General features: G+C 42.7%; 1 protein-coding gene across 1 annotated transcript; it reads right to left on the bottom strand.

Moving 5' to 3' along the window:
- Positions 1-4,334: 4,334 nt before the first annotated feature.
- Positions 4,335-13,971, bottom strand: LOC137362133 (probable G-protein coupled receptor 139). The gene is made up of 5 exons (XM_068026639.1): positions 13,902-13,971; positions 11,124-11,198; positions 10,194-11,055; positions 5,266-5,321; positions 4,335-4,381 (listed from the first exon to the last, which is right to left on the bottom strand). The coding sequence occupies exons 1-5, from the start codon at positions 13,969-13,971 to the stop codon at positions 4,335-4,337; spliced, it is 1,110 nt and encodes a 369-aa protein (XP_067882740.1).
- Positions 13,972-14,876: the final 905 nt, after the last annotated feature.

The following is a 14,876-nucleotide window of genomic DNA, read 5'->3' as shown; positions in this document are numbered from 1 at the left end:
CCCCCTGCTCTCATGCTCACATCTCTGTCCTGGGATTGCTGCAGTGTTCCAGTGAACATCAACGCAAGCTCGAGGAACAGCATCTCATCTACCGATTAGGCACACTACAGCCTGCCGGACTGAACATTGAGTTCAATAATTTCAGAGCATGACAGCCCCCCACTTTACTTTCATTTTTAGTCATTTTTAGTTATTTTTTCTTCCTTTTTTTTTTGCATTCCTTTTTACATTTTTTACAATCTTTTTTTGCATTTATTTCATTTCATCTTAGTTTGTTCAGTTTGCTTACCCACTGTTTTTTTCAGGTTGTTTTTCTTCAGGTTTGCACTTGCTGATGTTCAATATTCAGTCTATTCACACCTAATCTGTACTAATGCTTTGTCTTTCAACACACCATTAACATATTGTTTGCCTTTGCTTCGTGACCTTTTGGTCAGCTATGTGGCCTGGTCCAATCTGCACCTTCTCCTTTGTTATCTCTTGCCCAACCCCCACCTCACTTGTTTATAATCTGTGACTTTTCTAATATTTGTCAGTTCCGAAGAAGGGTCACTGACCCGAAACGTTAACTCTGCTTCTCTTTCCACAGATGCTGCCAGACCTGCTGAGTGAATCCAGCATTTCTTGTTTTTGTTTCAGATTTCCAGCATCCGCAGTATTTTGCTTTTATTCTCGTAAATATATATTGAGTTATTTTGCACTGTGTCACTGCCCTTTCTGCTGGGGGCGAAGTTCCTCTTTCTTTAAACTAACACTCCTACAAGGGGAAGCCACAAACTTTCTTTATCACGACTAACAGCTGTTACTGTTGTGTTCAGTGTTGACCATTTTCCACTTGTTTGCCTATTTGCTATTCCATTTTCCATCTTGCATCCGAATTTCTGGCACTTGGTCATATTTGTGAGTGTGTGTGTGTCTTGTTTGCAGCAACTAAACCCTTCTGGTGAATAATTCAGGCGACGTTCCGATCTCGTAGTTAATATTAATTCCACTCCCTTATTCAGCCTGCTAGAGTTGAACATTTCACTGAGACATAGATCTGCAGAGTGGTGGGAGACTAATGTCCTTCAATAAACTCAGTGCTATAGCTGCCTTTGTGCTCACAATTTATCTAAAACTCCCCAGGTTCTGCCGTTCTGCCGTCCCGATGTAAAACTGCAGTGTGGTTTGTTTGCATTATCTATTCACTTTATACGGTTTCCCTAGGTAAATTCCCTTCTTTATGTTTTAAAATCAATTAGATGGAATATTGACTATCTCTAGTTATCACAAATTTATTGAATGCAATATTATTAGTAAATAATTGACTGGGAGTAAGATCTGTTATTTCTCTAATTGCGGTGGCCTTCGGAATTCATTGCTCTGAGCTTCGGTTGAAAGAATCAGCGAAAAATTGTCACAGCATATTTTAATTTAATCTGTTTAAACACACTCTCGGTTATCATTCACTGTTCTTACTGTCAGGGCCTAATTTCCTGTTTGTCTGAGGTAAAGTGTTTCTGAGGGTCTCAGCATTTAAGGTCACTGCTCACATCAGTCTGAAATATCTTCAAGTTCCTTTCTAATTGATATTGTATTTCTAATCTGCCTTCATGTCACAAGTTCTATCATGTTCAGCTTTCCAAACACATTTTGAAGAATTGTCTCATGAATTCCTTGTTGGATAAGTTGAAGTAAATGCTGATCTGTCAGTTTTCTAACCCACTGTTGAATTTTGTCACTGGTCACGATTTGGAGGATGGTGCATTTTATCAGGAGGACATGTGAGCTTGTTGGACTGCTGCTGGTTTAGTTAGTACCTGCAGACTTCAGGTCAAGTAACCCGCACAATATCAGCACACAAACATGCTCATACAATGGGGTGAGGTATTCCATGTGGCGGTTGTGGGTGTTTTTCTCTTTACTACCAGAGGGAAGTGATTTTCCACAATGATCAGTTCTGAAAGCATAATTTATATTAGTGAGACAGGGACACCACTTATTCTCACTGCCTCTGTCTCTCCTTCTCTGTTATAGGAACGAGAGGAGATCATTCAGCTCCTTGATCATGCTCCCATTCGGTGACATCTCAGCTGATCTGGATCTTAGACCCATCTGCCGACATTTGTTCTGTCACCCTTCATCGTCGTGTAGAACAAAAATCTATGTGGGGTCGCTTACCCTTATCTATCGCATGCCACTTCTTGTGATTGGCATTATTACATACTTTAAATTCACCAGGTATCTTCCAGTGTGAATTACTACTGCATATTTCACATTTTTCCAGATGAGGCCTCGTTTGCATTGTTATTGTTTGACATTTCCCAGATTTGGTCTAGCGTGCCTTATTATTAAATGTTTCACACTTACCGGATTCTTCCAAGTGTGCATTATTATATAAATGTCATACATTCCAGATGTGAGCTAGTGTGCATTATTATTAAATGTTTCTTAATTACCTGATGTGATCCAGCGCACATCATTATTAAATGTTTTACATTTACCAGATGCTGCCCTGGGTGCAATACGAGTAACAATTTCACATATTCCAGTGTGGTCCAGTATGCATTATTATTATTAAATGTTTCAGAAGCTTCAGATACGTCTAGTGTGATTCATTATTAAATACTTCACTTTTATCACATTAAATCTACTGTGCATTATTATTAAATGTTTTGCATTTATTTGTTGCTGCCAGTGCGCAGCATTATTAAATACTTCACATTTACCAGATGTGGTCAATGTGTGTATTGCTATTAAATGTTTTACTTTTGCCAGATGTGGTCCAGTGTGCCCTATTATTGAATGCTTCACATTTATCAGATGCTGCCCAATGTGCAGTATTCTAACATTATACACATTTACTGTCGGTGGCCCAGTATGCATTATTATTAAATATTTTATATATACCAGATGTAGTGCAGTATGAATTATTATTGAATGCTTAGCTTTTTCCAGACGTGATCTAATGGGTCTTATTATTAAATATTTCACATTTAACAAATGCGGTGCACTTCTATTATTATTAAATGCTTCACAGTTTCAAAGAATAGGACAGTACAGCACAGGAACAGGCCATTCGGCCCTCCAAGCCTGCACCGATCTTGATGCCTGCCTAAACTAACACCTTCTGCACTTCCGGAGCCCATATCCCTTTATTCCCTTCCTATTCATGTACTTGTCAAGATGTCTCTTAAACGTCGCTATCGTATCTGCTTCCACCACCTCCCCTGGCAGCAAGTTCCAGGCACTCACCACCCTTTGTGTAAAAAGCTTGCCTCGCACATCCCCTCTAAACTTTGCCACTCGCACCTTAAACCAATGTCCCCCAGTAACTGACTCTTCCACCCTAAGAAAAAGCTTCTGACTATCCACTCTGTCCATGCCGCTCATAACTTTGTAAACCTCTATCATGTCGCCCCTCCACCTCCGTCGTTCCAGTGAAAACAATCCAAATTTTTCCAACCTCCCCTCATAGGTAATGCGCTCCAGACCAGGCAACATTCTGATAAACTTCCTCTGTACCCTCTCCAAAGCCTCCACGTCCTTCTGGTAGTTTGGCGACCAGAATTGCAAGTAATATTCCAAGTGTGGCCCAACTGAGGTTCTGTACCCAGCTTTCGAAATGCAGTCTTGTGTGCAGTATTATTCAAAGCTTCACATGTGGTCAAGTGAGAACTATTATTAAAATCTTCATACTTACCAGATGCGGTCCAGTGTGCATTATTAACAAATGTTTCACATTTAGCAGATGCTGCCCAGTGAGTATTATTATTAAGCATTTGCCAGATGTGGTCCAGTATTTATCACTGAGATATTTCACACTTTCTGGATGCGGCCTAGTGTGAATTATTTATTATTAAATGCTTCAGATTGACCAGTTGTTATTATTGTTTATTGTATTATTGTTAAATGTGTCACAGATTTGGTGTAGTGTATATTGTCATTATAATTGTCACATTAGCTCAATGGGTTCTAGTGTTCATTATATTAAATAAAAATGATGTGTCCATGTGCATTATGATTACTTAAGATTTTTTTGCAGATTTAGACATACAGCACTGAAACAGGCCCTTCGGTCCACCGAGTCTGTGCCAACCCTTAACCACCCATTTATACTAATCCGACACTAATCCCATATTTCTACCACATCCTCACCTGTCCTTATATTCCCCTACCACCTACCACCTACCTATACTAGTGGCAATTTATGATGACCAATTCACTTATCAACCTGCAAGTCTTTTGGCTGTGGGAGGAAACCGGAGCACCTGGAGGAAACCCACACAAACACAGGTAGAATTTGCAAACTCCACACAGGCAGGACCGAGAATTGAACCCGGGTCGCTGTGAGGCTACGGTGTTGACCACTGCGCCAATGTGCCGCTTGTGTCACATATGCCTGATTTGATCAAGAGTACAATGTTATTAAACGTTTCATATTTTACAGTTGTATTCTAGCATGTATTATTATTGAACACTTCACATTTACCAGATTTAATGCAATTCACCTTTTTGTTATTTGTTCCACATTTAACTGATCGTGTCCAATGTGCATTATTATTGAACATTTCACGTTTGCTCGTTGTGTCCCAATTAGCATTTTACTATTACTTGCTTCACGATGTCCAGGCGTGTTCCCAGTTTTTTTAATCCTCTTCTTCAGCGTTAACCATTTCGTTTTTGATGCATTTCTATTGCATATCCACGGAGAAGACCCGGAGGGCGGAGTTCCAGGCCGTTAACTATAAAAACCTTACCTCGGAGATTCGTGGCCTACATCCACGGAGAAGACTCAGAGGGCGGAGTTCCAGACTGGTAAGTATAAAAAACTTACCTCGGGGATTCTTGGAGCATACTCGGAGGGCGCAGTTCCAGACCGGAAGGTTACCACGGGTGGGGAAAAAAAACTGAAAAAGTGACGTCACAGGAAAGCTGTTACCTGTTTGGCTGGTAGGGAATCTGTACCGGATTAGAAAATAAAACTGATAAAAATTGATTAAAACCCTAATCAACTAATTAATAAGTAGAGTAACTAAACCAGAGGGAGGAGATTACTGTATTTAGATAGCATTTAGTATTTACTGTAGAAATCTATCACTAGGGACCACATAGTTAAGTGTATCATAATTTAGTAAGGATTTAATAAACATTTATTTATTTTAAATTAATTTACTAAATTGTGCTAGAAATGTCAGTTAGTGGGGTGAAGTGCTTCACCTGTGAGATGTGGGAGGACGGTGACGCTTCCAGTGTTCCGGACGACTGCATCTACAGGAAGTGTACCCAGTTGCAGCTCCTCAGAGACCACATTGGTCGGTTGGAGCGGCAACTGGATGCACCTAAGAACAAAGAACAAAGAAAATTACAGCACAGGAACAGGCCCTTCGGCCCTCCTAGCCTACGCCGATCCAAATCCTCTATCTAAATCTGTCGCCTATTTTCTAAGGGTCTGTATCTCTTTACTTCCTGCCCATTCATGTATCTGTCTAGATACATCTTAAAAGACGCCATCGTGCCCGCGTCTACCACCTCCACTGGAAATGCGTTCCATGCGCCCACCACCCTCTGCATAAAGAACTTTCCACGCATATCCCCCCTAAACATTTCCCCTTTCACTTTGAACTCGTGTCCCCTTGTAATTGAATCCCCCACTCTGGGAAAAAGCTTCTTGCTATCCACCCTGTCTATACCTCTCATGATTTTGTACACCTCAATCAGGTCCCCCCTCAACCTCCGTGTTTCTAATGAAAATAATCCTAATCTACACAACCTCTCTTCATAGCTAGCGCCCTCCATACCAAGCAACATCCTGGTGAACCTCCTCTGCACCCTCTCCAAAGCATCCACATCCTTTTGGTAATGTGGCGACCAGAACTGCACGCAGTATTCCAAATGTGGCCGAACCAAAGTCCTATACAACTGTAACATGACATGCCAACTCTTGTACTCAATACCCCGTCCGATGAAGGAAAGCATGCCGTATGCCTTCTTGACCACTCTATTGACCTGCGTTACCACCTTCAGGGAACAATGGACCTGAACACCCAAATCTCTCTGTACATCAATTTTCCCCACGACTTTTCCATTTACTGTATCGTTCACTCTTGAATTGGATCTTCAAAAATGCATCACCTCGCATTTGCCCTGATTGAACTCCATCTGCCATTTCTCTGCCCAACTCTCCAGTCTATCTATATTCTGCTGTATTCTCTGACAGTCCCCTTCAGTATCTGCAACTCCACCAATCTTAGTGTCGTCTGCAAACTTGCGAATCAGTCCACCTATATTTTCCTCCAAATCATTTATGTATATCACAAACAACCTAGGAGCATGCAGATGGCAGAGAGCGTCATAGAAAGGAGTTTTGGAGAAGTGATTACACCCAAGTTGCAGGCAGACAGGTGGGTTACCGTTAGAAGGGGCAGGCAGTCAGTGCAGGAATCCCCTGTGGCTATCCCCCTCTCTAACAAGTATACCGTTTTGGATACTGTTGGGGGGGATGGCCTATCGGGGGAAAACAGCAGCAGCCAGAGCAGTGGCACCACGGCTGACATTGTTGTTCAGCAGGGAGGGACAAAGCGCAGAATAGCAATAGTTATAGGTGACTCGATAGTCATGGGCACAGATAGGCTCTTCTTTGGACGTGACAGAGACTCCAGGATGATATGTGGCCTCCCTGGTACCAGGGTCAAGGATGTCTCTGAATGGACAGGGGCATTCTGAAGGGGGAGGGTGCACAGCCAGCGGTTGTGGTACAGATCGCGACCAATGACATAGGCAGGAAGGGTGATGAGGTCCTGCAGGGGGAGTTTAGGGAGATGGGTAGTAAGTTAAAAAAACAGGACCGCTAGTGTTGTAATCTCTGGATTACTCCCTGTGCCACGTGCCGTTGAGGCTAGAAATAGGAAGATAGTGCAGCTAAACAAGTGGCTGAGCAGCTGGTGTAGAAGGGAGGGTTTCGGATATCTGGACCATAAGGCTCTCTTCAGGGACAGATGGGACCTGTACAATAAGTACGGGTTGCTTCTGAACTGGAGGGGCATTAATATCCAGTCTGCAAGGTTTGCTAGCGTCACTTGGGAGGGTTTAAACTCGTGTGGTGGGGGGTGGGAACCAGAGCAGTAGGATAGCTAGTGAAGTAAATGAGGAGGACATAGTAAATAAGGCCAAATGGGACTAAGAGGAAGAGCAGGCAGGGAGATGTTGCTGAGCACAGCGGGACTCTTGGTCTGAAGTGTAATTGCTTCAATGCAAGAAGTATAACAGGTAAGGCAGATGAACATAGAGCTTGGATTAGTACTTGGAAATATGATGTTGTTGCGATTACAGAGACTTGGTTGCGGGGAGGGCAGGATTCGCAGCTAAATGTTCCAGAATTTAGAAGTTTCAGGCGGGATAGAGGGGGATGTAAAAGGGGTGGGGTTGTTGCGTTACTGGTGAAGGAGAATATCACAGCTGTACTTCGGGAGGACACCTCAGAGGGGTCATGCAATAGTAAGGGGGCAGTCACGATGTTGGGGGTTTACTACAGGCTTCCCAACAGTCATCGGGCAGTAGAGGAGCAGATATGTAGACAGATTTTGGAAAGATGTAAAGGTAACAGGGTTGTGGTGGTGGGTGATTTTAACTTCCCCTATACTGACTGGGACTCACTTTGTGCTGGGGGCTTGAATGGGGAAGAATTTGTGAGGAGCATCCAGGAGGGCTTCTTGAAACAGTATGTAGATAGTCCAACTAGGGATGGGGCCATTCTGGACTTTGTATTGGGGAATGTGTCCGGCCAGGTGGTCGAAGTTTCAGTGGGGGAGCATTTCTGGAGCAGTGACCATAATTCCCTAAATTTTAAGGTACTTGTGGATAAGGATAAGAGTTATCCTCGGGTGAAGGTGCTAAATTGGGGGAAGGCTAATTATAACAATATTAGGGAGGAACTGAAGAATTTAGATTGGCGGTGGCTGTTTGAGGGTAAAACAACATCTGACATGTGGGAGTCTTTCAAACGTCAGCTGATTAGAATCCAGGACCAGCATGTTCCTGTGCCGAAGAAAGACAATTTTAACAAGTTACGGGAAGCTTGGATAACGCGGGATATTGTGTGCCTCATCAAAAAGAAAACGGAAGCATTTGTAAGGGCTGGGAGTCTAGGAACAGACGAAGCACTTGAGGAATATAAAGACAGTAGGAAGGAACTTAAGCAAGGAGTTAGGAGGGCTAAATGTGGTCATGAAAAGTCATTGGCAAACCGGATTAAGGAAAATCCCAAGGCGTTTTATACGTATATAAGGAGCAAGAGGGTAACCAGGGAAAGGGTTGGCCCACTCAAGGACAGAGATGGGAATCTATGTGTGGAGCCAGACGAAATGGGCGAGGTGCCAAATGAGTACTTTGCATCAGTATTCACCAAAGAGAAGGACTAGGTGGATGATGAGCCTAGGGAAAAGAGTGCAGATAGTGTCACTCATCTCATTATCAAAAAGGAGGAGGTGTTTCGTGTCTTGCAAATCGTGAAGGTAGATAAGTCCCCAGTGCCTGATGGGATCTACCCAAGAATACTGAGGGAGGCAACTGAGGAAATTGCTGGGGCCTTGACAGAAATCTTTGCAGCCTCATTGGCTGCAGTTGATGTCCCAGAGGACTGGAGAACAGCCAATGTTGTTCCTTTGTTTTAGAAGGGTGGCAATGATAATCCAGGAAATTATAGGCCGGTGAGCCTTACGTCAGTGGAAGGGAAACTATTAGAGAGGATTATTCGGGACAGGAGTTACTCCCATTTGGAAACAAACGAACTTATTAGCGAGAGAGAGCATAGTTTTGTGAAGGGGAGGTCGTGTCTCACTAATTTGATTGAGCTTTTCGAGGAAGTGACAAAGATGATTGATGAAGGAAGGGCAGTGGATCTTATCTATATGGACTTCAGTAAAGCCTTTGATAAGGTCCATCATGGCAGACTGGTACAAATTGTGAAGTCATACAGGATCAGAGGTGAGCTGGCAAGATGGATACAGAACTGGCTCCGTCATAGAAGACAGAGGGTATCAGTGGATGGGTGTCTTTCTGAATGGAGGGCTGTGACTTGTGGTGTTCCGCAGGGATCAGTGCTGAGTTGGTGGAGTTGAGGATATTGTTGAGGATTGTCAGAGGATACATCCGGATATAGATCGGTTGGAGACTTGGGCGGAGAAATGGCAGATGGAGTTTAATCCGGACAAATGTGAGGTAATGCATTTTGGAAGGTCTAATACAAGTCGGAAGTATACAGTAAATGGCAGATCCCTTAGGAGTATTGACAGACAGAGAGATCTGGGCGTACAGGTCCACAGGTCACTGAAAGTGGCAGCGCAGGTGGATAAGGTAGTCAAGAAAGCATACAGCATGCTTGCCTTCATCGGTCGGGGCATAGAGTATAAAAATTGGCAAGTCATGTTGCAGCTGTACAGAACCTTAGTTAGGCCACACTTAGAATATTGCGTGCAATTCTGGACGCCACACTACCAGAAGGACGTGGAGGCTTTGGAGAGGGTACAGAAGAGGTTTACCAGGATTTTGCCTGGTCTGGAGGGCATTAGCTATGAGGAGAGGTTGGAAAATCCCGGATTGTTTTCACTGGAACGACAGAGGTGGAGGGGCGACATGATAGAGGTTTACAAAGTTATTCGCGGCATGGACAGAGTGGATAGTCAGAAGCTTTTTTTCCAGGGTGCAAGAGTTAGTTACGAGGGAACATAGGTTTAATGTGCGAGGGGTAAAGTTTAGAGGGGATGTGCGAGGCAGGTTTTTTGCACAGAGGGTGCTGAGTGCCTGAAACCTGCTGCCAGGGGAGGTGGTGGAAGCAGATACGATAGCGATGTTTAAGAGACATCTTGTCAAATACATGAATAGGAAGGGAGTAGAGGGATATAGGCCTCGGAAGTGCAGAAGTTTTTAGCTTGGGCAGGCATCAAGATCGGCTCAGGCTTGGAGGGCCGAATGGCCTGTTCCTGTGCTGTACTTTTCTTTGTTCATTGTTCTTTTACCCATGCGAGGGGCAGGCCCGTTGTCTGTCTATTGTATTATTGTCAAACACTCTCACAGAGCACCATCCTGTATCGGTCCATCACCAGTCAGTGTTACTTAATAGAAGAAGGATCTGGGTTGAAATTTACACAGACTGATCCAGCTTTCTCCCAATGATTTGCTATTAGCATAATCTCCCATTCAGTGTGACCAGATACTTCATCCCATTCCTCAGCTCTTCTCTGAATTTTCTTTGTGTAAGTCCATAGATACACGTGTTGGAGCAAGAACTGAGAAGCTGCAGCATGTATCCAGTTTGCTGGGTGATGTATATTGTGTTACTGTAGTATTTGTTTGTATAATTGTAGTTTGTCACCCGCCACATTAGGGAATGTACAACATGTGTCATCCAGAGAAGAATGAAATTAGCAGATAGAGTGAAAAGCAAGATCATTGACCTCTTCCAGTTCTCACTCTCTGTATCATTTTGATTATTGATGTGACTTATGAGTGCCCGGCGGACTATATTGGATTTTAGAATATGTTTTGCAGTGAGAGCATTGAACAACAGGATGAAAAATATCGGCACTAAAGGGGTTGAAATGCTGTCGAACCACTCGTCCGCCGTCCATAACGGTGAGGTATAATAGGCAGCGGTTTCAATGCAGAAGTACGGGATTTTGTTAATTATAAGCTTGGGTTGGTATATAAAGTAAAAGGGGATGCTCTTTAGACAGCTAAGTAGACACACGGTTGCAACAACCAAGTTTGCCGTTCTCTGTGTACAATATATTCGTCTGAAATTCTGACAACAAATAGATACAAAGCGATCGAAGGTAAAAGCGACTGTAAACCAGACTGAACAGTTCAGGGCCAGCATCTTTGTGACAAGTTTCATGGCGCATATTGGAGTAATGAACAAGAAATGTATTGGCAAGTAAATATTGTTAATTCTCTTCAGTATGACTTCAATTATCACCACCGTTAGATCTGCCACTGCCATAGCGACTAGGTAACAAGTGACACATTTGCAGAGACCGCACTTTCCTCGGGACAGGATCACAATCGCCAGCAGATTCACTGTAAGAGAGAGAAAAAATATATTTATGATTAGATCATTCCAAGAACCTCTCCCAAAATCTACGCACTAGGTCCAAGCCTCTTGTTGCTTCTGTTAATTGCGATTGGTTCTGTAAACAAGGGTGAACTGGGTTGCAACGAGGCTAATTACAAAGAAAAAACGAAAATGGAATAAAAACTTAAAGAAACTGAGTTAAATAGCAGATTGAGGGAAAAATGTAAGAATATTTAAGATTCTAATTAATGAACAATAACCTGAATGACACCAGTACAATATTCCATAAAGGATAAATAAAACAAGGCAATACTAATATGACAATCCAGCTGAGTGAGATGGACCCACCTGGCTCCATGCTTATCCAACTAATCATAGCCAGAGATTCACCACCAATGCTTTCTCTTCCTGCTCCAGCACCGTTCTGTGGTCTCTCCTCAAGGATCTATCCTTTACCCGTTCTTATTTCTCATCGACATGCTGCCATTTGGCGACATCATCCAAACATGCAGCGCCAATTTACACAACTACATTGGCAACACCAAGATCTACCACCTCACTCAACTCCTGCACCGCCTATAAATGATTATACCATTTGTCTGACATCCCTGATGAACAGAGATTTCCTCCAGTTAAATATTTGGAGATTGAAGCATCATCTTCTGCCTCTGTCACAATCTCCACTCCATAGCCACCAATTTCAACCAGCTCCCTGGCCACTCTATGAGGTTGAGCAATGTCATATTGGATTCCGTGATCAGATTCCATCACGTGTCCGCGCTGTCATTAACCTATTTCAACCCCTGTACATTGTCCAAATCAGCTTCCACCTCAACTCATCTACCACTGAAACTCTCATCCATGCCATTGGTACTTCCAGACGTGACTGTTCCAAGGCACCCCTGACTGGTCTCCCACATTCTTCCTTCCATAAACGTGAAGTCATCCATGACACTGCTGCCCATGTCCCTTCTCACATAAGGTCCCATTGCCCAATCATCCCTGTGCTCACTGACCTACATTGGCTGCGGTTTAGGCAACAACTCGTTTGGAAAATAAAACCATCCTTGATTTAAATTCCTTCCATTGCTTCGCCCCAACTTATCCCCCCAAGCTCCTCCAGCTCAACAATCTTCCAAGATATCTGTTCTCGAATTCTGACCTGTTGAGCATCCTTGATATTAATTACTCCACAATTGGCGTTCATGCTATCATCTGCCTGGGTCCTAAACTCTGGAACTCTTTACCTAAACCTCTTTGCCTCTCTGCCTCCCTATCCTCCCTTAAGATTTTCCTTAAAGACTACCTTTTTGACCAAATGTTGGTCATCTGCTGTATTATTTCTTTATGTGCCTTTTGTGAAATGTTGCTCCATAACACTTCGATGAATCGCTGTGGGATGATTTAATAAGTGAAAGATGCTGTAATAACACAAGGTGTTGTTGTTGAGTGGGCACTGATGTGGACCAAAATAAACTAAAAAGAATGAATTGTGGGATGAAGGTAAGGGTTTGCAATAAGATTAATAATGAAATCAAAGGGCACAACTAAAGAAGAAACGAGCCACTAAATCACATTCCTCGCTCTGTTCTCGTATCCCCTTTTATGCTTGAATTCACCCACATTTCCAATCTAATCTTTTTGAGTTAACCAGTGTTGGTAATCTCCCTCTACCTTCAGGCAAACTCCGCTATTGGGAGACAGACAATGGAGGGAGACTCAGGAAAAACAAATAAATAGCTCAGAAATTTAGGGACTTTGCTCCGTGTCCAGTGAGGTCGAGAGTGGTAACTATTGAGTCGATCTGATGAATAAAATAACGTGGAGCTGGCACAACGTTTATCTATATATATATATTTTTACTTAAAAGGAAAGCAGCCAAAGGGGAAAGTTCACTCAAGTGACATTCTTGCACCATTCCAGCTATCATTTTCCTGTTTATTGATTTCGCCACCGTCCCACTCTTTTATTTTTATTTTTATTTAGAGATACAGCACTGAAACAGTCCCTTCGGCCCACTGAGTCTGTGCCGACCAACAACCACCCAATTATACTAACCCGACAGTAATCCCATATTCCCTACCACCTACCTGCACTTGGGGCAATTTACAACGGCCAATTTACCTATCACCTGCAAGTCTTTGGCTGTGGGAGGAAACCGGATCACCCGGCAGAAACCCACGCGGTCACAGGGAGAACTTGCAAACTCCTCAGAGGAGTTTCCCCCTCCAACATTTATTTCATTTTCTCTCTCAGCTTCAATTGATGCTGCCTCAGTTCCCAGCTCTGTTGGATGATGAAATCCCAAACACCCTAACAATGTCTGGGAAAATCTGGGATTAGCGAATATTGAGCCCACATTTTCCACCATCTATGAATTTGCTTGACATTATGTTCGGCCTTCTCCATTTCGATTGCAATTTTTATATACAGTATTGACGCTTAGCATAAATCCGCCGGTTTCAACTGGATCAAACAATGACCCGTGAAGCCTTGTCCTGCAGTATTTCTCCTGCATTCTGCAATCTATGGAGTCGCCTTTTGTTATCTATCCAAACATAATTTATGAAAACCTTTGCTCATTATGGATAAACCATTCCCCATTGTTTTGCCATCGTATCAAGTTTGAACAGTCATGTATCCGTTTGCAAGACTGAAACGCACTGTTCACACACAGCTACCTAACAACCAATCGAGTTCACACACAGATGACTGTTGGACAGCACCCTCACCAGTGGAGAGCCTACAACGTTTGTCCTATCCTCTTATGTTAGCTCTCCAGAAGAGAGAAAGTTGCTGATGAAGGGTTATTTTGCTGAACGAACTGAAACGTTAATTTTGTTTCTCTTACAACAGAAGCTGCCAGACATGCTGATTATTTCCAGTGCTTTTTTCTTTAACTTATCATTGATATTGATCATGTAGTCTGTTTTGACAACTATTTTTTCTTTTCAATCAATGAATGATTTTTGTCCTTTCAGTAGCAACAGTAGCTGCAATTCTCCAGAACCGAGAATCTTGTGGAAAATGCATAGACAACTGTCTGGCATAAACTGATTACTTTTCGGGTGAAAATAGTTTGCTTGTGCCTACTTGATATTTCTGTCAATACAAATAATAAGTTGAAACCTCAGCACAAGCAAAGGTGCACTTTCTCAAAGGATGATGGAGGCTTACATTCCATCTCATGACAGCATCTATTGGAAATAGGAGGTTCTAGAGAGCACAGAACTGGGGAATAATCTGCCATTTTTTCTGGTGCTGAAGCTTCAAAATAGATGCTAATTTCTATCAAGAAAGCGTATTAAGCGTATTAAGCGGATTGCTGAAACTACTACATGAATTGATATAATGCAATAGGCAACTATATCACCAACGGCAATCACACGTTTTATATGTTCCCTGTTTCCTTCTCTCTTTATCGCTAGCTAACTTCCTGATGCACACACATAGACGCCATCTCTTTCCTATGTCCAAACTTATCAATACTGATATGTTGCAGTAAAAAAAGGGAACAAAAAGAATAGGAACAGTTCTACTGATTTGCACTATAACCACTGTTAATTGCCTTACCGGTAATTCCAACGGCTGCAAGAACAGGATAGAAGATGCGTTCAAATTCGAAGATAATTGGATAGTGCATTTTCCAAGTCAGAAAGTGATGACTGTGAGACTCTGACTGAAAAGTGGCAATTCAGTCAAAGGAGACCTTATTTATACCAGTGGGCGAGGGCCACTGTGACACTTAGCTGGAGTGCACCACGTTAGTTACATTCAATTAAACAACTAGAATTAATCACCCATTCCCCGCATAGCTTGATTAGGT

Source organism: Heterodontus francisci, unplaced genomic scaffold (genome assembly GCF_036365525.1).
Source record: "Heterodontus francisci isolate sHetFra1 unplaced genomic scaffold, sHetFra1.hap1 HAP1_SCAFFOLD_62_2, whole genome shotgun sequence".
NCBI classification, from domain to species: Eukaryota; Metazoa; Chordata; class Chondrichthyes; order Heterodontiformes; family Heterodontidae; genus Heterodontus; species Heterodontus francisci.
The sequence above is the reverse complement of the archived record's forward strand: the minus strand, read 5'-3'. Positions and strand labels throughout refer to the sequence as shown.